The 25,125-nt window shown below is 41.1% G+C and overlaps 1 protein-coding gene across 1 annotated transcript in view; it reads right to left on the bottom strand.

The window, feature by feature from the left end:
- Nucleotides 1-25,125, bottom strand: part of LOC6578321 (GTP-binding protein Di-Ras2) — a 48,622-nt gene that overhangs the window by 17,042 nt on the left and 6,455 nt on the right. The window contains exons 2-4 of the mRNA XM_002004198.4: nucleotides 8,946-9,406; nucleotides 2,175-2,342; nucleotides 1,681-1,790 (exon numbers count right to left, since the gene is read on the bottom strand). Of these exons, the coding sequence (XP_002004234.1) occupies nucleotides 1,681-1,790; nucleotides 2,175-2,342; nucleotides 8,946-9,110 (443 nt within the window). The 5' untranslated portion in view covers nucleotides 9,111-9,406. The remainder of the gene's footprint in view (nucleotides 1-1,680; nucleotides 1,791-2,174; nucleotides 2,343-8,945; nucleotides 9,407-25,125) is intronic.

Genomic DNA, 25,125 nt, shown 5'->3' on the forward strand with positions numbered 1-25,125 from the left:
AAATAGTACTACTCATTCTTCTATAATCATTACTACTGCTACTCCTACTACTATTATCGTTACTACTACTCCTACTACTCTTATCATTACTACTACTCATACTACTATTAGCATTACTTCTACTACTCTTATCATTACTACTACTCATACGTCCATTACCAGTACTACTACTACTACAACTGCTACTCATACTTCTGTTACCATTACTACTACTTTTACTACTACCACCCATACTATTATTATTATTACTACTACTCCCACTCCTACTACTACCATCTACCATCTACAAGACCCATTCAGATCGACTAGTTAAGTCTGCTTTAAAGCGCCATCAAAATAGCCTCTAATAATGGTGAACATCAATTAAGTGTAGAAGATAGCTTCAAATTGCTACTATTACATGTTGTCATGCACCACTGCACCACTGCAGCACAGCAGCGTGGGCTGCGTGGTGGTGCCAAGCATCCACTTCTCGTGCCATTTGCGTGCATCCTTCGCTGGCAGCTCTCACTTTTTAGCGTTGCGTCAGCTGTTTAGCATGCAAAGCGCGTTTCCTGCGCCGGCAGTCGAGTGCATTGAACGCCCTTGTGGGCGTGGGGGAATATCAATTCGCAACTTTTTGGTCACTGAGACAGACAGCCTTGGTGGCAATTAGGGTGTGTCTACTGTACTTGCACAGTGGGTCAGTCAGTCAGTGTGTGTGTGAGAGAGATAGAGTGTGTTTCTGTCTACCCTCGGCCAATTGGCCCAATGTGAATTGCAATTTTGCGCTGTTAACAAGCTGCGAACTGATTTTTCGTACTTGCCACGCCTTCCGGCCGCCCACTCTCGCCAGCGCTGGCAAACAGATGGCATCGAGTCACGCTTTTTGTCGCTTAATTTCATTTTGTTGCATTTAATTGCATTTGTCGGCTGCAGCAGCAACGGCGACGCCGACTGCGACTGCGACAGCGACTGCGGCGACAGCGACCGCTGCGACAGCTGCTGCTCGTGCAGGTTCTCACATTCATTTCGGTCAACAACAAATTTATAGCACATTTTTATTGCACTTCTTGCTGGCCATTACTTACGGCGCAAGGGCAGCACGAGTGAATGATAGACTACAAGTTACCCTATAAGTGCGGCATAACTACTCTGTGGTTCGCTTAAAAACTGCGATATCGGAGATCGTTGATCGAAAAAGTGTTCTAGGTGTGTATTCGACGAGCAGATACCCTATAAACGTATTATGAATTTCTATATAACTCAACTACTTATAAAACTAGTTATTTAAGGCTTTCTTACATTCGATATTTATCGATTATCAGTTGATCGATAATAATAAATCAAGTCCTACGAGTTTAATGCAGATGATCAACTGATAGACATGTTAAATATTCATTACTTTATACCCTGTATATCAACAAGTTCAACAAGTCGCCTTCCACCCGCATACTCGACTCTCTCTCTCTGTCTCTAAGAGCTTGCAGGGTATCGCAAATGAATGTTTTGCGGTTTTCGTGGTCACTTTTTCCGCTCTTGGTTTTTCATTGCACAACTTTGGTTTGGATTGGCTTGGCCTAATTGCAGCTGCAGCAGGAGTCGCGGCAGCAGCACCCACGGCAGCAGCTGTTGCAGCACATTTGCGTTAGCATTTTCGGGCTGTCATTTTTAAATGGATAATTAAGGGTGAATATCTACCTGAGGCGTGGCAGCTCGCAGAAGACCCAATCCGTTACCTCCTCCTGGCGCACCTCCCGGTGGCTGGTGGCCAAATCGGCTTTGTTGCCGGCTATGACAATGGGTATATCCTGCAAACAGAGATAACGAGTTAGTCCTGCTGCAGACGGGGACAAAGCCGACTCGGCTATAATTGACACGCACACACACAAAAGGCAAAGCCAGCAACAACAACAACAACAACAATAGCATAAAGCCACCAAAGACTTTGGCCAAGCTCTGTGTACAGACGTCTTAGTGTTTTCTTCCTCCTCCTCTTTCTTTATTCATTTCTTTTTTGTTTTTGTTGTGTGTGGTCTTAATTGCTTTGGGGCATTGAAATTGGGCAACATGAGGGATTGTTGCCTGGTGCCTGGTGCCTGGTGCGTGGCATTATTTTTTATGGCCGCGCTAATTGCATGTAAAATGCAAACAGCAGAAGCTGTGTGTGTGGGCGAACTCCGCGCTCCGCTCACCTGAAAGTCGGCGCGCTGCTCGCGGATCTCCTCGAAGCACTGCTTCACACACTGGAAGCTGGGGGCCGAGGTTGTCGCATAGACCAGCATGAAGGCGTGCGCTGTCGCAATGGAGAGGCGTCGCATGGCGGGGAACTGCATGTCACCGGATGTGTCCAAAATGTCCACCTGCAAACGACAACAACAGCAATAACAATAACAACAACAACAACAACAACAACGACAACGACAATTATGATAAACAAACAGCAGCAACAAATTAAGGCCGAAAAATTAATTAAATGCGCGTGTCAAAGTAGAAAACATATTGTATTACATGGCGTATGTGTAATATTTAAAGCACGTCACGCATACGCCGCATTGTGCGGTTACCTTTTTGTGCGGGTTAATGTGATTTGCATTATTTCATTAAAAGCAGTTCGCTCGTTATAAGCACACTTCACGCCACACACCACAATCGAATTTTCAACTAGAAAATGTCAAACGGCGAAGATTTTCCAATTAATATGAAAACATATATGCATATATATATGATATGATATATGATGCCAATATATAGAAATATGGGCATCTAGCTGTTTAAAATTTAGAATTTTCAAGACAGAAATTATATATTGTATTACATGGCGTATGCGTGCTATTTGATATATTGTGCATACGCCATGCTGTGCTTTGAAATTAATTTATGAATAACAGCATTTCATTAAATTCTTATTTCCTTCGAATGGGAAGTATAGAAAAATATAGAACATCTATGTAGGCAGTGTTTACTGTACTCAAATCAAACTCTTGAGAATTGGAATGCGTAGGACACAAACTGTGAATAATATTGTGTTACGTGGCGTATGCGTGTTATTTTATATATGACGCCTACGCCCCGCTGTGATCCTATTTAATTTATTTCATAATCAAAAATTTCATTTTACAATAATTTCAAGTTGCTCAAAGAGGGAATTTCATACCACAAATTAAGTTTAACTTCAAGTGGCACAGGCAAAAGTACTGTACGTATTCGAAACAAACACTTTAGAGTTGTTGCGGCATCAAAAGTGGAAATGAAGAAGCAGAAACTCTGAAACATATTGTAATACATGGTGTATGCGTGTTATTGGCTATATCGCAATAATTATCAATGATATCATTAGCAACCATTTTCGATTTTCCAGCTCATTTTAAATGCCACAAACAGTTGCCCCTAAAATCATATTTAACTTTAGCTTTAACAGCAACAGCAGAATTTGCAAATTGCAAACATCTTGAATGCGAACGAGAATTCGAATTATGGCTGCAATTGATGCCTATGCAATTAAATTGATACAAAACGAAATTGATATCAATTTGTTTATAAATGCGAATTTGAATTCAACTCTCGGCAAACACAGACATTTGATTGCTAAATAATAATCAATTTTATTTCATTTTCCAATGAGAATTGCATTCTTTTTTAGCATTCATTTTTATTTGCAATACTTTTGTTATTAATACGCACAAATATGCGATGAAGCTGCGCTTTTGCTCTATTTCAATATCTGTGAATTTCTGCCATTTCGCTTTCCATATTTTAAAGCAGTTTTTTTTTTGTTTGTGCTCGATTTTGTGGTGTTCGATTTGTGGCTTAGTTGAAGCTGTCGCTGGCTGATGCCGGCTTTAACTGGAGTTTTATGGCGAGCACGTAAAACACGTCTACAAATATTTCATATATTTGTTTGCCCCTCCCACTTTTCGCACAATAGCAGGAAGTCGTTTTTTTTTTTCTATGTTTGTCACGGAATGCGGCAAGTATAAAAGTATATTTATTTATATGAAAATATATACATAAGCGCATGTGTCAAATAAGTGGCAAGAGTCAATTCGATATGGATTTCTCAGAGTTTCTCTCTTTCGCTGGGAAAAACTTCTGTTCAAGGCGTATATTAAAATCTGGCTGATACTTTGCAAAACACTTCTACAGCCAATTTGAAGCTACTTTATAGCCTTTTGGGAATCCAGATGAAAGCTGAACACATTCAGACTGAAACTCAGAATCAGCAGGCAAGTGAACGCATATTGCTAGGCTCGTGAGCTAGTATATAAAACGAAAAGACTTTAATGTAAGGTGGGTGAATATTTCAATATTGAGATGCATGATTTAATAGAGCAATTCGTCAAGTGTAATAGGCTAGACTAGGCGTAGTCTACTGGCAGTAGACATAAGATCATATGTATTATGTACTTTTAATGAATAGAATCTACCTGATCTACCTCCTTCATCTGCCAATGCCACCTTTCGCATAATAAAATTCTCATTGTAATCTGAAACACTATTTATATATTGTATATAGCTATATTCCTCACTCGATTCCTTAAAGTCTGTTTGACTCATAATACAGATACTATTCGATTCATTTCAAATTGTTCTCAACACATTCTGTTTAACTAAATTTGATAATCGAACATTTAGTGCTCATTCGCACGACTATTTTCATGAGCAGAGCTGCTTATATTTATACACGTATTTCTGTTTGTTTATATATTCATCTGCCTGCTCTCATTTGCTTTTGCGCTCTTTGCTTATTTACTCTAGATTATTATTTCTATATTTTGATACGGCTATAAATTCTCATTCATATTCACATTCAATATCCACCTGCCTCCCATCGCACTGTAGGCTTCCTGTTTCTTCCTATAGAGAGCTCCATATCTGTGTCTCTTGTTTCAAATGTCGAGCATGGCTACATTTGTTTTTTTACGGCTATCATTGATGGCATTTTTCATATTCGTTTCAAAGCTCCATTTGCATGTCGAGCACAAACGAGAGTCGAGCTCTATTTTCGTGCAGTGCGCAGCAAAGCAAAAACTTTGCTTAGCAGATCTGCCAGCTGTCATTTAATTTGGTATTTGAAATTGGGAATTTTAACTTTTGAATTTAGTCAAATGCACAAATAGTAGGCGTGGGCGTGGGCGTGAGCGTGGGCATTGGCGGAGGCCAGAGGTTAAGTCCGGTTCAATGCAATGATGCCAACTAATCCCTGCCGTTAAATGCATATAAACACAGAGACAGACAAGCGTAAAGATAACGAGGGAGACAGAGAGAGAGAGAGCGAGCGAGAGAGGGCGAGTCTGTGTGCGGTAGAGGAAGTGCAGGGCAAGCGGATTTCAGTCCGCTCTATTGTCTGAAATGTTGGCCATTGTTCGGCAATTTGTAGCGCATTGTTGCAGCGATCGCCGGAGTCAAAAGGCAACTTTATTATAAAAATGCGCGAGTCCGCAACAATAGCAGCGAATGCTCTCTACATACACATGCGAGAGTAGTCCAAGAGTATTTGACTTTGAAATGCAGCTGTAAAATTTAAAAAAGTCGAAATTCCTTTAGTCTTAGAGCTAGAGTACCCAATTAGGTTATATAGCCAGAACTGTCTGTACTTTCGGTCTCATAAGTTTGGGTATCTTGCACTTTGGGGTATCAGGCACTCTCGTCCTTGCTATTGCTTCAAGTTGAGTTGAACAGATCTCATGTAATATTCCTATTTATAGCAAAGAATCACAATTGAGGCATATATCTACATACATATAGATAATCAACTTTTCAGCCTGCCCTCGCTGATATGTTTTTGACCAAGGCTTTGCTGCATTGTTTGTATTCCAGCTGTGTTGGCACCAAATTGCTATTAAGGCCGCGCTATTTTATGGCCACAAATGTTAAACGCTCAAAGTTGTTGCGCCGTGTAATGTGCCGCAGCGGGTTTTAGCAACAACAACGACAACAACAGCAACAACAACAATCTGTTAAACGTGACCCCAATGTTTCGGTTGCGCGTGTATGTGTGCGGGTGTTTGTGTGTGTGTGTGTGTGTGTGTGTGTGTGTGTGTGTGTGCATGTTTAGCAGCCACAAACTACTTTTCACAGGGAATTCTAATCCAAGTTGATTGCATTGAGATTGAAAATAAGCGCAGAACACGCGGCGTATGCGTAATTTAACATGGAATGCAATTCGAATGAGCGCGAAATGCACAGAGAGGGCGTGCGAAAGAGAGAGAGAGAGAGAGAGAACGAGTGAGAGTAGAAGAATAAGTGAGAGTGCAATATAGTTATTACAGTGTGTAGAGGATAGATAATTACTTAAAGGTTGATTGATTGACGAAAATCTAGGCCTATTCGAATATTCTAGGTAGTGGGCCGTGGCCAAAGGTTAACATGCATATATAATTCATCAAGCTGAATGATTAGTCAGCCACTCCCGTTATTTAAGTAAAATTTCTTAAAAGTAACTTAAGCAGCTCTTTCCCTATTCAGATTCCATTAAAATGATTTTCAACTCTCATTTTCACTACACGAATAAAGCTCTCAGGAAAAGGTCCTCTCAAGCTCACGAAATCTGCAGGCCAAGCACGCTCAGCTCTAGCAATTATTTATGTATATTAAAATCTGTTCTGATTGCTTCGAGCTGAACTTCAACTTTCAAGCCACAAAACAAAACAAAAAATAATGATTTGTTGCCCTTTTCGGTAAAAATGACAGCCACGCCCACTGGCCATTACGAACAGCTTATAGCCCACAGCGCCCAGAGAGCCCCTAGCCCAGAGAGCCCCTAGCCCAGAGTCCACATAGTCCTCTGACATTTTAGTCCAGTTACGAAGCGTTAAAACGAATTTAATTAAAACCAAAAATTCCGATGATGATGATGACATTGTCGATGCTGCGGATGATGGCAGAGGCGACGCCACCACCAGGAGTGTCAATGTCGACCTCAACGCAGTTTAGTCAACATCAATTTGGCGACCGTCGGAGCCATGGAAACCAGAGGGCAACACAGATAGAGAATGAGTGAGGGAGAGGGAGTAGGAGAGGGAGGGGAGGGAAGGAATACTGCTGCATACCTATTAATCAACTTTTTGTTACAAGTTTTGCGGCGAGCTGTTGGCCGTGTGTTAAGGCCAACTCTCCAAGCAGCAAATAATCAGCCCTGAATGATGTCCCAGCAGAAGAGAGAGAGAGATAAGCAGGGGGATGGGGACTAGAGGCTGTGGGTGTGCCATACCGAGACAATATCCATAACATGTTGTGCGTCGGAAATTTTGCAGTATTTGATGGCGTGGCGTGTAAATTTGATTAATGTGAGGCAGCTTCCCACAAGCTTGTCGGCTTGTCTAAGCCTCGCAGCACAGCTCATGTTTGACAGAAGGATATATGTAATGAATATCTGTGTGTGTGTGTGCGGGTGTGAGCGTGTACGTGTGCTTGCTTAGCTACAGGCTAAACTAAACACAAACTCATAGATTAACCCATTTGCCCATCATTTACTCACTTTAAGCGCGCTCAATTTGCCTGCGAGCATCAAACATAAAATTTGGAATTTTAATGTAGAGCTTACTGAGTGCTACTTGAGCAACGATTCTATATATAGATCGTACATGTATGCTTCTGGTCTCACTCTTTCTCTCTGCATACAAATGTAATCCAATTTGATGTAGACAAGGTTTCTAATGCCAGACAAATATGCTAGCTCCCATAACTTTGTCGTAAGTGAAGCACATTTTTAATCAGGATTCCAATTCTGAGTGGTGTATCAAACGGGGTAAACTGATTTTAATATGGTGTATGTAACAAATAGACGAAAGTTTAGAGTATCTGTCTCAATTGATTTCCAGCACAAGCTCGAGAACTTGAGAGCTAAAGGCGTTACTAGGCTCAGTCAGTACTTCATGGCATTATCTAGTCCTGCACTTCCTACTAAACAATCCGTGTAGCTCTTGGTTAACTCTCCGTCGCAATTCATTTGAATCGAAGCTCTCACACTAATAACTGGGCCCACTATCTGCTCATTGGGCATTGCATCTGCTGCAAGTCAAATGCCACTGGAAACTCAGTTGCATCCATTATGATTTTGATTTAATTAGTGGCACATTGCCGCAACCCACACACACTTGCACACACACTCGCACACCCACACAAATTGTTGCAGCCGCTGCAACTGCTGCACTCAGAGTGCAACAATTGGAGCTCAGCGAACAACAAAATTGCAGTTTAAATGCCCTGGCAGGCGGCTAAGCCAAACACCCATAAAATTGTAATACAAATAAAGGGAAATGAAAAGAGGTGCATGCAAGAGTGCTCCCATAGGCAGTGTACGACTAGGGGATACCCTAAATTGGAGCCAAGGTTAAAGGGAATTTCCGTATCAAATCATTAGCAGATCTTATACTCTTCTAATCTTTTACTCCATTACTCTTCTACTCATCTAGTCTTTTATTCTTCTCTTATACTCTTATTCTGCTTAAGTTTTATCCTCTGGTCTCTCAGGTACTATGCTCTTACACTCTTCGATTCTTCTATTCTTCTGCTCATCATACTATTCTACTCGCCTATTCTTACACTCTTATCTATGATATTCATGTAGAGTTATTCTCTTCCACTTTTCGATTCTTCTATTCTTCGACTCTTCTTCTCTTTCACTCTTCTACTCTGTTACTTTACATCTCCTCGACTCCTCTACTCCTGCATTTTCGAGTGGCTCCTCTTAATCTTCCTCTACTCTGGCACTACACTCTCTGCCTGTTACATTCGTTTTGAAAATGCGCATCACACCCTATCAAAACCCTTTCGGAATGAGTACGAGGCATAAAAAGCAACTGCTAAGCGTTCGCCTTGCTGGCCTGGCTGACTTCTGCCCCCCGTGAGGGGATGGCAAGTGCAGGGGACAGGGGACAGTTGTTAACGGAGGGTAACAGGTAAGCTGCTTCAATTGTTATCACGCGAGCAGCACTTAGGGCAGGTGTCCTCGTTGCACTCACCTTTAGGGTGACGCCGCCGAGGTCGTACTCGCGATTGTAGAGATCCTCGACGGTGGCGCGATATTTGTCCGTGTAGCTCTTGAATAGGAAGCGCTTGACAATGGAGCTCTTGCCGACTCCCGCGCCGCCCAGCAGGACGAGTCTAATGCGTTCCAGATCCGCCATTTTGTTGTAGCTATTACTGTATCTATTTCCTGCTTCCGGCTGCCGGTATTAAACGCACTTGCTGCTGAGACGAATTGCCGCTGAAAAGGATTCTCAAATTGCGTTTGCCTTCGAATTGGATTTGTCCGTTGAGATTCTTAGTCGAGCGACTGCATTATGTGTACTTCAACTTGATTTTCGGCATTCTCGGCGCTAAATGGGCGTTGAGTGCTGGCGCTGTTGGGTGCTGCTGGGGGCGGTGCTGAACGGCCAACTTCCGCTTTAACTTGGCTGCAGCAACTTTCGACTTCCGCTTCCTGAGGAGTAGCCAAACAAAAGACGCAAAACTTTAAAATCAAAAATCTCATTTAGCACTCGCTCTATATAGATATTTTTCTGTTTACGTTCGAGTGTTGATTTTGTGGGGCTTTGTTTATTATTCCATGATAATTGCACAGCCAGAAAAGCTGCATCAAACAACAACAACAACAACAACTGCAACTGAATTGCTGTAAGTGTATATGGATATTTGCCATACAAATTGCCTTAACCTACAAACAGGCTATAATCAAAATAACTCTCTCTCTCTCTATATATACAAACATAAATAAACATGTATATGTGTGTGTGTGTGTGTATCACTGTAATCATAATCTGGGCACGTGTTGTGCTTGAATATGCTGGCAAACAAACGAGGGCCATGGCATGCACCTGCAGTTGCAGATCAGCTCAGCTTATAGGCGCTTCAAATATCCTGCAAAAAGCACATTTGAGCAGTTGGTCTTGAATGTGTAGTGCCTTTGCATTAATGTAGGATATTAACTAGTCCATATGCAGCAGATAGAGAATAGAAAGCAAAAGCCAAAGTGAATCAGTAAAAGTTTTTACTCAGCTAGCAATGAAGCATGTCTGTGCATGAGTGCTAGCCTATCATAGGGTATCATAATCCAACACACACACACACACACACACAGTTGCTCACACACGACTGCGGATAAGTGTGTGCGCCATTGGAGCGCACGAATTTGCGAGCAATGAAAGTTGCAAAAATGTTGAGGAAAATTGCAAATAAACCTTTCGAAAGGCAAATGCAGCTAAGAAGCCCTTAGCAACTCTTGCCTCTCCCCACTCTCTCGCTCACCACTCACATATATTTGTCTGACTAACTATATTCCAGTGCAATGCACATGCTAAGTGCAGCAGCCAATTCAATTTGCCATTAAAGCAACTGCCTTAAAGTCACTTTTTACCTGGCTGAGACGTGCAGAAGCCCGAGCTACCTTGTCAAAGGCTGAGCTGCAACAGCTGCAGCACCTGCACCACCTGCTGTCTGTCTAATTGCAATTGCAGCGTCGTCTAATTACGTTAGCTGGCAAATGCAATTTGATGCAATCAGCTGAACGGGAACAGTAGCAGCAGCAGCAGCAGCAGCAGCAGGAGCGGGAACAGCAGCAGCGGATCGAACGTGTTCAGAGTAACTGACAAATTTTTCGATTATTTATGCCCGGGATATGGGCAAAGTGTTAATTGCTTTTTGAATGCATGCTAAAGGGTATGCAAATTTTTCAAATTATAAAATTGTGTTAAACAAATGGACATGTCAATAGAGCGAGCATCGTATCGGGTATATTCGACTGCGCAATGATGGTTCGCTTAAGAGTTACGAATATAGATTGAAGAGCATAAGTCCCTTAGAGAGGAATAGTAGTCAACAAGGGGCCTCTCTCATCCTCTCTCGCTGCCCATACACCCCATTTGCACGTGTTGAGCGAGCATTTAAAAGACTCAATTGCCACTTGGCCAACACCGAAACAAGTTGTCAACTGACGCTCAGGGCCGAAGGGCGAGCAATTGGATAAATTTGAAAATAGTTTAACAACTGCAGCAGCTGCAAGTGCAACTGTGACTGCAACTTTAACTGGAATAGCATATGCACACACACACACACACACATGTAAATACGTATCTCGTATGTGCTTTGGCTTTGTCTCCTTGCCTGGCAATTTGTTGAAGTTGTCCTCGGAAGGCAATTGAGCACCAGTTACCTGGCAAATTACATGAGTTGCACAATGCGCAGATGCAAATTGGATGCTCGCATCGCATGGCATTTATGATAGAGCAAACGTAGCACAGAGAAGGTGAGATAGACAGGGAGGGCGGCATAGAGAGAGAGAGAGAGAGACTGTGTGTGCATTTAATTAAGTATGAGAGGGATATACAATGCATATGTGGTATTCGAAATTAAGCTTAAGCTCCTCTCACTGTGATGTGGTAGCAGTCACAGATGATATTGCATAGTAACTGTGACTAACTATGATCTCTATACATGTATGTTTGTAATCATCTAATCATAGAGAGCTCAGCTCAGCTCAGTGACAGATTAGCTCATGCAACAAACTCCCAGGAAATACCAGTCACAGTTTAGCAGTCACTGTTGAGAGTATCAGTTACAGTGACTGTTGAACCACCAGCGCAGCTCATCTCTAGTCGAAACTTTGCAAATATCTGGCTGGCAGACCCCACATGAAGCATAACTAAAAGTCAAGCACATTCATGCTAATTTATTTTAGTTTGTTTTGGTTTTTCTCGTTATTCGCTGGAAAAACTTGTTATGGAAATTCTGCGCATTCTCTCGCTCTGCATTAGAGGCTGCAAAGTATGCCTTGCCTTGCTTATATGTCGGGTGATTCAATTAGTTAACTCAAATTGCTCAACATGTAACTTGATTGAGAAAGATTAGAGTCTGCATGAAACATAAAACCAAAACCCAATTTTGCGTATAACTAAATTTTGAGCACCCAAACATGTGTGCATAATTGGTATAGTGGTATTTGGACGAACCTTTTACACTTGTGATTACGTTTCGCTCGAATCAACAATCGACCGCATGCAGAAGCCTGTATATTGAATCATATTGTAGCCTACTGTGCGTATACTTAATATACATACAATTGTATGCTTGCAACAAATGTTAGCTCTTCCAATCGCTCTCTCTCTCTCTCTCCCTCTGCTAAATATGTTCTACAGATTTGATAAACCAACATCTCGTATATTTACAATTGGAGCTTAAATATGAATCCCATTCGAAAATTAAATGAAATTCAATTGAGCCATAGCCTATCAAAGTTCAGATATTTGTTGATTTCAGGCTTAAGCAAATTTGTTGAACATTTATAAGAGAACATTTTCAGTAAACAGAAATTCCTTATCTAAACGAGTCGAAAGAGTTAATCAGGCTCATCAATTAATCTATTTTTAAATTTATTGTAAGTCGAAATTATTTTGTAAGTCGAATATATATAAGAGAGAGTCGAATTTTAACCTTAAAAACCCCCTAAAATACCAGGCGAGCAGCGAAGCGTAGCAGGTGGACTAGACTCTCTGAGTGAACATTTTTATAAAATTCTCTTTCAAGGTCAACCAGTTGAGCGCATTTCAAAGAGACTCTATACTACTTCAAGGTCATTCTCGCTGTTTTATTGACGGCAGATGCGCTGAGGCAATGACACGGGCTGCAATAAAAAGGGCATTCATATTAACGAGCATTACTTGAGCATTTACGACCAGAAATGTTGGAAGTGGCTCATTAGACTCTTTAGGTCTGTGGCTTGGGTTTCATTGGCTACATTTCATTTGATTTTTGAAGGAGCTGACACTTCTATTACATATTTATTCAGCTCATTCTGATTCAGAGGCAGTTTCAACTTTAGCAATGTCCAGCAATTAGACTGAGCTTGCTTGCACCTGCGCTCAGACGTATACTTAATATTTCAATATTTTGCCAGATGTCAACTTTACCAGGTATGAAAATTGCTCAGCTGAGAGCTATAATTATACCTGCTATTTCAAACTGCTCGAGGGCTAGAGGCAGGTGGAGAGCAAGCAATGCGACTCAAGTATCAACCCTTTCTAATAATAACACTTATAATAATAGTTATAATTCAAGCTATGATTTCAATTTGTCTATCTTTTTGCGCTTGGCTTCAAAGAGAAAGTTCTTGGGCAAAATTAATTCGATTCGCTTCACAGGCAAGGGGAGTGAGAGGGAGCGGGGGAGAGGAAGAAGGGGACAGGGCAAAGGGCAAAGACAGCTAAAAGTTGAGCGCAACCTTTGCCATGTTTTTCTATATAAAATTTTAATTAAATCTACTAGGCCTACACACGGATAGCGAACAAGACACCAGCTGTGCAACAACAACTACAACAACAAGTGGAACAACAACAACTGGAACAACAATTGTGAATTGCTGAAGTGAACTTTGCATTGTGTTATCATCGCCCTCGCCCCTCGCCCCTGGCCCTTTGGCTTTCGTCTCGCTTTACATTTTAAAGCAACTCAACGACTGCAAAACTTGAATTAATTTCTTGTTTTCTCTCTGCTGCTTCTTCAGCCACAAATAATAATAAAAAGGAGAAGAAGAAGAAGTTCAAAAATATGGCTGTTGTTGACATTTCTTTCTTACGTTTTCGTGTGCCAGGCTCAAAAAAAATAAAACTTTTGTTTGTATGAGTTTTTTTTTCGCCTCGCTGGAAAATAAGATGCGAGACTTTTCCCCCTTTTCATATGCCTTTTATGTGCAATCAATTTTTGTTTTCGGCCATATTTTTGTTGGCCACATGTTTGACAGATTTTTGCATGCTCGCTCACAGACTCAAAGCGAGTTGATGCTGGCGAAGTTGCTCTGGCCTGCTCAACGCCCATTCTCAGCTACTCAAAGTCTGCTTGAATTTCGCGTTGTCTACGACTCATTTGCGTATACAGACACCTCTTCTCAACTAAGCGAGCATTAGGCAGTCAGCTAGGCTCGACGGCTGCCATTTTTTATTGATGCTTGCGGTGCGCCAGTGAGAGCTGCTTACAGATTACAATGCTGGCATTGGCCTGGCAAACACGATGCCATTCAAAATGTCATCAAAAGCACATTTGTCACCTCAGCCAGCTGCAAAGTGGGCGGTGGGCGCCTACTGACTGCCAGATGCTCTGGCAAGAGTTCAAGTTGTTAGAGTCAATGAGACTTGACTGCAAGCCCAAGGCAGTCTCTATTAAGCTGTTTATAGGCGTGGCATACTCACTTAATAGAGCATATTTCTGTTGAATGCATTACTTTGTATTACAAAGCAACTCTAAGGGCCTCTCCCCATGTATGTGTGCAAGCCAATATACCCCGTTTCGAATAGTACAGCTTGTTTACCAAGAAGTGGCACAATAATGGAGCTGCACTCAAGGATTGCTTTGTGTGCAACAACAATCGTCATGCCCCAGCGCAGAGGACGATAAAAACCGACAACCGAGCACTAAGGCTTAAAAACTCAACTCTGACACACACACGCACACCCACACACACACAGTGGGATTAGAGAGCTGACATTGTCATATATACAATATGTGCCGGGCCTGACCACGACTTATGCGTCTGGCAACAGCTGAAAGCAAATGCTCAACTACACAGCAACAGCTAATGGAACAACACACACACACATCTATCCACACACACACACACACACATGTGAAATTTATAAATATTCATTAGCCTAGTTTATTAAAATGCCTCCGCTGCGTAGCTGAGCTGAGATATATATATACTTATAGACACACAGTTGCATATGTGTGTGTGTGTGTGTGTTAGATATTAACTACTATTTCCGCCTGATCGCCTTGACCGACAGCCTTCGCCTCGCACATTGTTGCAGTCGAGTCGAGTCGACTCGAGTTAAACATTTGGCCAGCATCAACTAAACTGTTTATGGCTTAAAGCATTGCTGCGTTTACTGTTTACTTCGCTCTCGGCCAATTTTGCGGCTAACTCATTACAGCAGCAATTAATTATGGCGGCCGTTCGGGCCCAAGCAGCCGCAGCAGTTAAAACGATTTGCGGTCAAGGCATTCGAGAGTTGAGCCCGCTGTCAAGGCAGCCTCTGAAATGGGGTAGCTCAGTTCCGACAGGCTGATCAGAAGTCATTGATAGTAAATCGATTTTAGAGGCACCTCATCATTGGTCTTATTACAGTTGTAAAGCTCTTTATGATTATTTAACATTAATCATTATTATTGGCCTCAGCTTTGTCATTCTGTATATTACGATAATTAGAGCCTTAATCTTTATATATTGTAATTTATATTTCTATTCATGCATATTTCCTACCCTTCTCAGTCAGTCAGTCAAGCCATCTGCTATCAAATACAGGGTATAAATAGTTCGATTTATAGTTTCAGCCTCATTACATTTAATTTAAGCATATTTTTTGTTTATGTGGATGCCATGTGGCATTTGTGGCACTTAAATCATAAAATCCGATTTTTATTGTACAGACAGAGTGAGAGAGAGAGAGAGAGACAGAGAGAGAGAGAGAGAGAGAGAGAGAGAGAGAGAGAGACAGAGTGAGCATATGGCTAAAAACTGCGAGCAAATTAAGTGCAATTAATTTGAACTCTTAATGGAGTCAGAGACCACAAGCTGCAATAAACAAATTATTTAATGAGCCTAGTGTACGCATGTGTGTGTATGTATGTGTATGTGTGTGTGTGTGTGTGTGTGCAGCTGTCGCTTAACTTAGTTGTAGTTGAGCTCAGTAAGTCAGAGGCTGACTAAAAACCAAAGCCAACAAGCAGTCCTGCCGTTAAACCAGTTAATGATGATGGCAGATACACACTAACACACACAGTCTCTCTCTCTCACACACACACCGACACACACAGGCTGGCAGAAGGTAGGCGGTCTGTACCCGAGCAGCATTTGCAGCCTTTTATTTCTGGTTCAATGGTGTGCAGAAAATGGGTCACTAACTGATACTTATTTATACTAATCACAGAGAGGAGCACGGAGCAGGCGGAGTGCGAGAGGCGTGGCCAGAGGCTGCAGAGTGGGGTAGATGCTGCCTCCTCTCTCTCTCTCTCTCTCTCTGCTGCTGTTGCCTTAAGTGTTATTAAAAACTTTTGTTGAGCTACCTAAATTTAGCTGCCAAATGAGCTGCGCTGTAAAATTTTGCTGTCTCCCAGCGCATTGCCGAGTGCTTCAGCAGCTTCTTCTTCTTCTTCCACTTCTTCTTGTTCAGTTGGTGCTTCTTCTAATGCAGCTGCTTGAGTCTTGGCCAACTTAATGAGCTGCATTTCGCATGGCTGTTGCAATTTGTTGCTTGAGCAGCTAATTGGATTTGAATTGTTCATAATTAAATTTGCGGAAATCGTTGCCACAGATCAACGCTGGAGTTGCAAGGACATTCGCTATCGAGTCGGAAGTCTGATGAACTAGCACATACCCATCAAATGCTTCATTCAGTAATCACCATACACAATCAGCGATCCTCACTCAGTCTGAGCTGTCGCTGATGTACTAGTAGATACCCATTAGTCGCAATCTATACTCGACTCTTCATCTAAAATACAGCTTACAACCAGTAATAATATAATCGCATTTCTCTCTGGTCATCGAGGAAGCATTTCTGTATTCTGTGCGCAATGATTGACTAGCAGATATCCAACATTACTTATGGAATTTACTGGCTTCTTCCTCTGAGCTGCTATAATCTAAGACCAACTCACCTCAGAGGAAAATTTCATATTGTAATCAGACAGCACTTTTTGAAAAGGGGCGAATAGAAGTGTTCGGGATTATGTTGATTGACTACCAGATACCCAGCATTTGTGAAATAATTTACTGACTTTATCGGCTTACAGCTCTGCAATCAGTTTACAACTTATCCAATCGCATTTGTCCTTTGAATCAAAGTGAAAGTCGTGCAGAAGCAAGAGCTTGATGGACTAGCTGATACCCAGCATTTGCTGCGAGCAACTCATGTTCAATAATTCTCTTATTGTAATCAGGCAGAAGCATAAAAAAAAGAGAAAGGCGAATGCTGACTGACTAGCAGATACCCATCATCTCTCTGTCTTAACTATGTCATGTGTTCTCCATTTATCTTTTAATTTTTTGGAACTCTATAGGTAAGGCTTCTCCATATCATATAGCGTGCTCCATATCGCTTACTACAACATATATCCAAATTGTAGGGCATTAAAATGGAAAAAAAGGTTCATTCCTGGAACTTTTTGCAAGACGAGTTTTGCGGTTCGAAAGATCTAATAAATTTGATTGCAATCGAAGCGTAAAAGCCAACGGGCAAAGTGAAAAGCACGAAAGAACGAAAGAAATAATAAAAAAGGTCAGCAAACTGTGTGGGGGTGCTAGAAACTAGAGGATAGGAGCGGAAGAATGAGGGAGTGGGGAGGTGGGGTGGCTAGCACCAAAATGAATGCAAAAAGTTAATCAGGCGCAAAATGAAATTTTGCAGCTGCTTCGCTTCATTGCAATCGCGCCCAGCAGCCATCCAGGCAGCTAGTGGAATAGTTAAGTTCGTCCAGCTAGTTGTCCATGTTGCATGTCACGTCACGTTGCCGGTGACGTCATCGAGTGTCAACTCACAGCTGCCACAGACTGTGGCCACCGCAAATTGAACACAAACACAAGCCGGAGAAGACGTTGACTGCGCTCCTTTGTGCTCCTCGCCCCGCGTCTTTTCGGTTTGGGCATATGAGCATCATCATTATCGTCGCCAGGCACATCATCATCATTATCGTTGGCATCGCAGCGCAGACATTGCGATGGCCTTTGATGCTGCCGCACGTACCCACAGTCCACGAAAAGCCAACGAGCGAGGCTCTCGAGAAACAACTCGACGTTAACTTCAGTCACATGTGTGAGTGTGTGCTTGAGCATACATGCGTGTATGTGTGTGTGTGTCTGTGTGCCCCATGTAGGTTAATCGCATACACAAAGCCAAATGTGTGCGCAGTTTTTACGCCGAGGATTGCATTGGCCACAACTCTGACCCACTTAAAGAGGTGAAATTGAGTGTGTGTGTGTGTGTGTGAGTGTGAGTGTGGCTGTGCTTGTGCTTGTGCCTGGGTGTGAGTGTGTGTTTCTAGCAATTTGGGCAATTCATTTGTGTTTGCTCAAGTATGACAAGTGCAATAAAAATTGATCATAAGAGAACATGAACTCAAACAACAAAGCAACATGACAAATTGTTGCACGACACACGCCCACACAGACACACACACACACACACACACACACGCACACAGATAATAAGTGCTGCTTGCATTTATCAAATGTGCACAGTGTAAATGACGTGAATATATAGATATATACACACATATATACACATATGTATAAGTATCTGTGCCCGAGTCCAATGTAATAGAAACTGTTCTAAAAATTGCATTTTATGACATTTCAAAGGACGCAGCGAAGCGTTAAAAGGATATAAATTTATGTACATGGACGAATATTAAATTGTACTTTACGTGACGAGGACAAGGAGAGCACATATTTAAAATACCTAATATATGCGAGGATATTCTGAAAGGAACTTGATTTAAATGTAAGTAGATCTATTCATATTCTCCCTTTTTTATGAGTTGCTAGGTTATTGTAAAATACCCCCGGATAGATAGTATACTTATAAGATACGTAAGACATTTTAGTTAGATAAGTATCACATGCATAATCTATCAAAGAAAGAAGGAGAGCAGAAAGCACGAGAGAAAGAGACAAATAGATGAACTCAATAAAGTATTTCTTTTCTATGACATTCAAGCACTTATATATTGTATATATATGTATGTAACCAGCGCTTCCGCATTCACATAAATTGTAATAAAGATAATTGCAATTTAATTATTTTTCTATGAGCTTAGCAGGAGAACTGTTTCAAAGGAAAAGCCGCACACAAACAGCTTTTGGCATGCGCATAAATCATTTGTTAGCAAAAAATATATATTCGTGGGAAGCATATGAATTCGTTATATAGAAATAAATGTATATGTGTATATGTATATATTTGTATATACTTTGGTTTCTTGTCTGGCTTATGCATAATTAGCATGCATCATAATTTTCGTATTCATGAATTCTGTTTACAAGGACTTTAAGCGGAAAATTCATTAGCTACTTCAAAGATTGTTTCGTGCCTGGAATTCGTGCACCTATTTTTCCGGACGTATTTCAATACAAATGAGAAACCTGCATTGTCAAAGAGACAGAGAGAGGGGGAGTAGGAGAGCAGCAAAAGCTTTGACAGATAAATTGAGCTTATTTATCAAAGTTTTAATTAAAAACTTTATAGCACACGCAGAGAGTCGTCTCTAAATTGCTAAGTGTGTAATTACAACTGATACAACACCAACACCACCAACAACAACAACAACAAATCTGCACACCTTGAGGCTAGAAGAAAAAATCAGACAGTTCAGCAATTGTTGTAGATGAATCTTATTTGAGCATCATCATCACCATCATCGTCATCATCAGCTTCTTTCGACGGAAACGGAAACGGAAACAGTTCGCTGCGCCCTCTAATGTATGCAGCAGCAGCAACACAACAGAAAATTAAAATAAATAAAATTCACACAAAATTGAGTTAGACTTAATAAACACGAATGCCCAAAGCACCAGCTGCTGGCAGCTGTAAGTGTGCGATTGCTTGATACTGCCTCACACTGCTCTCCTCTCTTCTCATCTACTCCCCCTCTCTTTTCTCTGTATTTGTTAGCGCTTTGCTAGCTGCTTGACTAACAGCAGCAGTGTTGACAGTGTGACAGTGTTGAAAAGAGAGAAAAGTGTTGAGAAAATATAAATAATTATTTGTCGTATGTACTAAATATTTATTTATACAAAAATTTCCATTATTACCTATATTTTTATTTTATTTATTTAAAAAAATTAAATATTTCATTTTACCTTCACTTTCACTTTCATTAAATCTTACTATGTATATATCGTACTTCATGTATATAGCTATAAAATAGCCAAACGCCGCTAGCGTAAATGTAACTAGCTATAACATTCCGACTGCCCAAGGCACAGCACATGCCCGTTAAGCAGAAAGGTCGGCAAATAAATATAAAAATGGTGCTGCAAGAAGACGAAGTACTAGAAGTAATAGAGAGAAGCGCACTGAAATTCATAAAGCGCGCTTTACGCGTGGCTGAATTTAACGGTGCTGCGGAGCCAACAAAAGGGAATAAGTAAAAAAATACGCCAACGTCTCCCCCCGATCCTTCCAGGAAGCAAAAAATTGCAAGAAAATCACAAACAACATTCCGAGCATTACAAAGGCCACGCACACAACAAAAATAACAACAAAAGAAACTTGTAAAACGTACGACAGGGACGCGCCGAGAGACACAAAAAGAAACAGAAACAGAAACAGAAACTGAAACTGAAACCGAATCGGAGATGGGAACAGCAATGGGCGCAAATGGGAACAGCATAACAAGCATTGTTGCAAAGGCCGACGACAACAACTTAAAGACGAGCGAAATGAGACACAGGCGAAAACAGAAACACAGATGGGAACAGCTATAAAAACAGAAGGGGTACTGCAATTGGCTCAGCTGATGGCAATGGGAACAGCTTTAAAAATAGAAATGGGAACAATTGATGGCAGTTGGAACAGAAATGTAAGCAGCGCATTGCACGCATATTACAACACAGTCTCACTGAGCAATGGGAACAGCGCAAGGGAAGAGCGTAAGTCAAACGTAAGCATTTATCAAAAACAAAAACAAAGCTGGGATCAGCAGCGAGAACTGGCATCTGAATAGCAACAACGGAACAATTCATTTGGAAAACTGAACTGAACAAAATTCTTATAAATTGCGCATTTAACGTTCACACAAAACTAGGATATTTATGGCGAATCTTCTATTTCCGAAAATACACTTCAAGTTTAGCTTCCACTTATACTGAAAATCTTCAAATTCTCAGAATTTTCCGCAATAAGCGTGAATTCATTCATTAACAAAAAAATCAGTGAAATTTATAAACTTCTGAAGATGACGATTTCTTTTGATTGACGTAAATTACAGGTAATATAACCCTGTAACTGACATTTCCATGATTTTTGAGATTTGTGTTGGTTCTTGGAAAGTTTGGCGTTAAATATAGTTTACTGAAAATTTAAAACTTTATATGAATTTTATTGTATTAAGTTTGATAAATAATAAAATACAATAACGAGGGTAGTTTCAGAAATATGTGAGTTTTGTTAGAAAACGTTTTAAAACACAATTTCTATCATTTATCTTCGTTTGGAAACTGTTCAGAGGAACCTCGTTTAAAATGAATTTTTCTTGTGTTGGGAATTAAAATGAAAATGAAAAGCATTGCTGGAAAATTTCTCAAAGTGCAAACCGGAAAAGAGCAACACGAAGCAGCCGCCGGCGTTGACAAACAGACGGACAGACAGAGCGATGGACAAAAAATAGAGAGAGATACTGTGGAAGGGAGAGGCAGACAGTCATAGAGTCCGAAAGCAGGAGCAGGAGCAAACAGTTGGCTGAGGCGTAGATCCGCCACAACAACAACAAGAGCAACAACAACATTTAACAACTAGAACATCAACTAAGGACAAAGTAAAAGCGAAGTCCCTCGCTCCCGCATCGAGTGGAAGAAATGTAAAATAAATTGCGAAATGCCAACAAATAAAAATTTTTTAAAGTAAGAATAGGGAAAAAACGGAAATTCTGCAGCAGTCGAGCGTAACTGATTGCTTAATTCTCGCTCATATTGTATAGGCACGGAATAAACACAACTTAAAATTTTGAAATTCGAGGTATAAATACTCCGGGAAAAAAGCCGTATGGAGGAGTGACGGATTCAAGACATACGTGATTGATAATGAGAAGCGAATATACTCGCTTTGTCAGCTCGAGAACGTGCAAGAAATACGCCTATGCCAAAGCCCCTCCTTAGGCCATGTTGCGCCGCATCCTGTTGACCCGAGTTAATTTTTTTATGAGCGCTGCAGTGAAGCTTGGCCAAGACAGGGGATGCTTATAAAGAGATTTGTCTGTCTGCCTGGCAGCGGACAGCAAGCTGAAGTTGCTGTTGCTGTTGCTGCGGGGCATGTTGCCGCCTACAGCTCCGCCTTGATGAGCCGCTGATGAGTGTCATCACAATCAGGATTACGATAATATTATATAATGTTCAAATCGTTAGCTTCGATGGGCAGGCGGTTGTCTGTCTATGTCTTCTCTCGCTTCCTCCGTTTCTCGTTTGCTTTGATGAAGCTTTTAGCCAATTTGTTGGTCATGTAAACAAACATCCGCGGAGTGTAAAACACGTTTCATACAAACATTGAAGCAGTGAAACATTATTCAAATTTGATTTCGATTTGTGCTACGCATGGGCTATTCAAGCATTCAATTGAGATTGGCCAATAAAAACTGTTTACAGATGCGGACTACACACCCTACACTTCGACAGTTCAATAAGAGCATTTTATATTCGACCATTACATGCTCTGAACATAAATGAAACTTCAAACTCTTTGCGAGTTACGCCCTTTATTATTTGTTTTTTTTCGATCCACCCTCGCTTAAATGTATTTATTCATTATTAATCCCTTTAATTGTCTGTTGGGGCATTTAGTATTCGACTCCCCTCTCACACTCCAGGAGCTCAATCAGAAACTCTTTGACATTATTGAAGCGATTGCCTTTTTAGGCCGGCTCTTATCTTTTGAGCCCTTTGCAGTGGGGGCAGGGGCTTGGCCAAAATGTGCCCAATACCCGATACGCTGAACTTTTCCAGGCATCGGCTTAAGCACCACTCGTAACGGCACTCTTTCAAGTGTCCTTCATTAATGCGTCTGCTTTAATTGCGCCCAGCTGCAAAATTCCGTTGCCTACTTTCGAGCGCCTCGAATGCACTATGGGGAATTTTGCCGTTTTTCGGGTATTTAGTCATTTTTGCGAAGTATGAAAATTTATAATTTTTTTATGTTAACATCTTAATAAAACTCCAAACTTTAAGGTACTGTACCCAAAATGTTGAATAACAGTCCACTGTTAAGCCTAACAGCTGTTAAAGTCAGCTGTTATCTTCGAAAAGCATTTGCCTTCAGCTTACAATTTGTGTTAGCCGATTTTCAAATCATCGTTATTCAATGACCAGACATTATTTTTGAGAAATTTAAAAAGGATATGAATTTTTAGGGCTTCTACTATGCGTTGGCTTAAAAACCAATTGATGTTTGAACTTATTTTAATCATTTATTGTATAATTAGCAAATGTTGTCAAATTTCATTTCTTGTAAATAAAATTAAACTTTGCAAAGACATATAAAACAGCCACCAGGGCGCACCAGTGTAATTCCATTCGAATGGCGCCATGGCATTTGATTGGCAAAATTTTCGTTGCCTACTTTTGAGCGCTGCGATTTGATATCTCACGGGCTGGCGATAGAAAAGTAGAATGAAATCAACTTTTAGCTATGCGTTCAACCACTTTGCATAGCGGATACGCGAGCTTATTGATTGCTATGCCAGTGCCAATACAAAAATATATATATGTATGTATATGTATGTATGTATATGAAAATTGAGCTGCAAAAAAAAAATTGGGTGAAGGGCGCAGAGGAATTCACAGCTCGTGGCGGTTGAAGCTGTGTGTTTGGCAGCAGGAAGTTAAGCTGAGATTGCCAATAGCTAAGCAACAACAACAACAGCAACAAGTTCACAGTGTAATAGTAGAACGTGTGCGACTTGAAGATACCCTTTAATAAACGAATTGAAGGATTTCCTTTTGAAAAAACAAAATCCGTTATTGAAATTATTGATATATAATATTTAATTTTCCTCTTTAACCCTTCACTTTGTCCGTCTCTCTCTGACTCTTAGGCCAACCCAACCACACTCAGCTTCTTCCCATTTATAGGGTATATACAAATTTGCGTTTTTTTCGTTAGTCTGCTCGTCTGCCTGACTGACTTAGCGTCGCATATGGCGCACTTTACATTTGATATTGTTGGTTTTCATTGCTGTCTCAGTCAAGCGCGACTTGCTGATACCCTGTAAGCGCCGTGCAATACGCTAAATAGAAAAGTTTGTGCCCTTAGGCGAATCGAAACTTTTGCTTTGTATTTCGCTTTGATCTACTTGAATCGACCCCTTTTTGAGCTGGCGCCATATTAAAGGGTGAATCGCATAGAAAACGAGTAAATGAAAGTTTAGCTCCGACTGTTTATTTGACAAACAACGGAAAAGAGTGGGCCAACGCAAAAGTTTGCAGTGTGTTTGCGGCCTGTTAGTTGGCCACCAAGGCATGTCATCGTCAATGCCACAGTTGCTGCTACTTTTACTGCCAGTGCCACTGCCACAGCCATTGCTGCTGTTGGCTGTCGACTGTGGGCAGCCAAGCATGAGCCGGCAGTTCAGCTGGCCAATGCTTCCTTATTAAAAATGGCCAATAGAAGGCGACATTCGAGTGCTGCCAGCTGCCAGTTCGACAGTTTTGTCAGTGACAGTGCCTGCCACAGCGCATTGTGCCACTGCCACCTGTGAAGGCAGCCGAAGTGAGTGCGAGAGTGGAAGACGCTTCGCTTATGCACTGTGCAAATGGGAACGAAATGCATATTCATTGATCGAGCCAGAACAGCTACTCTGAAAGTTGAAGGTAGAGTGTCAGTTACAGTGATAGAGGGAGAGGGAGAGAGTGAAAGAGCGAGACAAAGAGAAGCGCATCCCATGTGTAGTTAACAAAGTTCATGGCATTTAAGCGAGACACATAATCAGCGGTAAAGATGTAAGCTGAAAAAAATGAACAAAAGAGAGAGATAAGGAGAGAGCGAAAGAGAAGCAAGTAACCTTGTATGGGGCTTTAAAAAAATAATTTGATTGATTGAAGCATAAAGTTTTCTTTATGAATGAAGGCCTCATTGTCTCGATTACATTTCCAGAATACCAGAAAAATGAAAAGAGAGAATGAAGGAGATTTCAGAAACCAAGGCTGGAGATGCCAAAGAATCATTAAGGAAGTCAGTGAAAGAACGAAGAGAAGAGAGTGAGGAAGATAGAGCTAGACAGGGAAACAGATAGACAGATAGAGAGCAACAAAGACAAAGATGGTTAGAGAAAGAGGGTAGATGAGAGAGGGAGAGAGAAAGCATTGCGCTCCCTCACTAAACTTTGCCCGTCACAGCTCAATTAAATAATTCCAGTTTCTAGTTGCTTTGCCTTAATAGAGTATTGCAC

This window comes from Drosophila mojavensis, unplaced genomic scaffold, assembly GCF_018153725.1.
Source record: "Drosophila mojavensis isolate 15081-1352.22 unplaced genomic scaffold, ASM1815372v1 contig_80, whole genome shotgun sequence".
Taxonomy (NCBI): Eukaryota; Metazoa; Arthropoda; class Insecta; order Diptera; family Drosophilidae; genus Drosophila; species Drosophila mojavensis.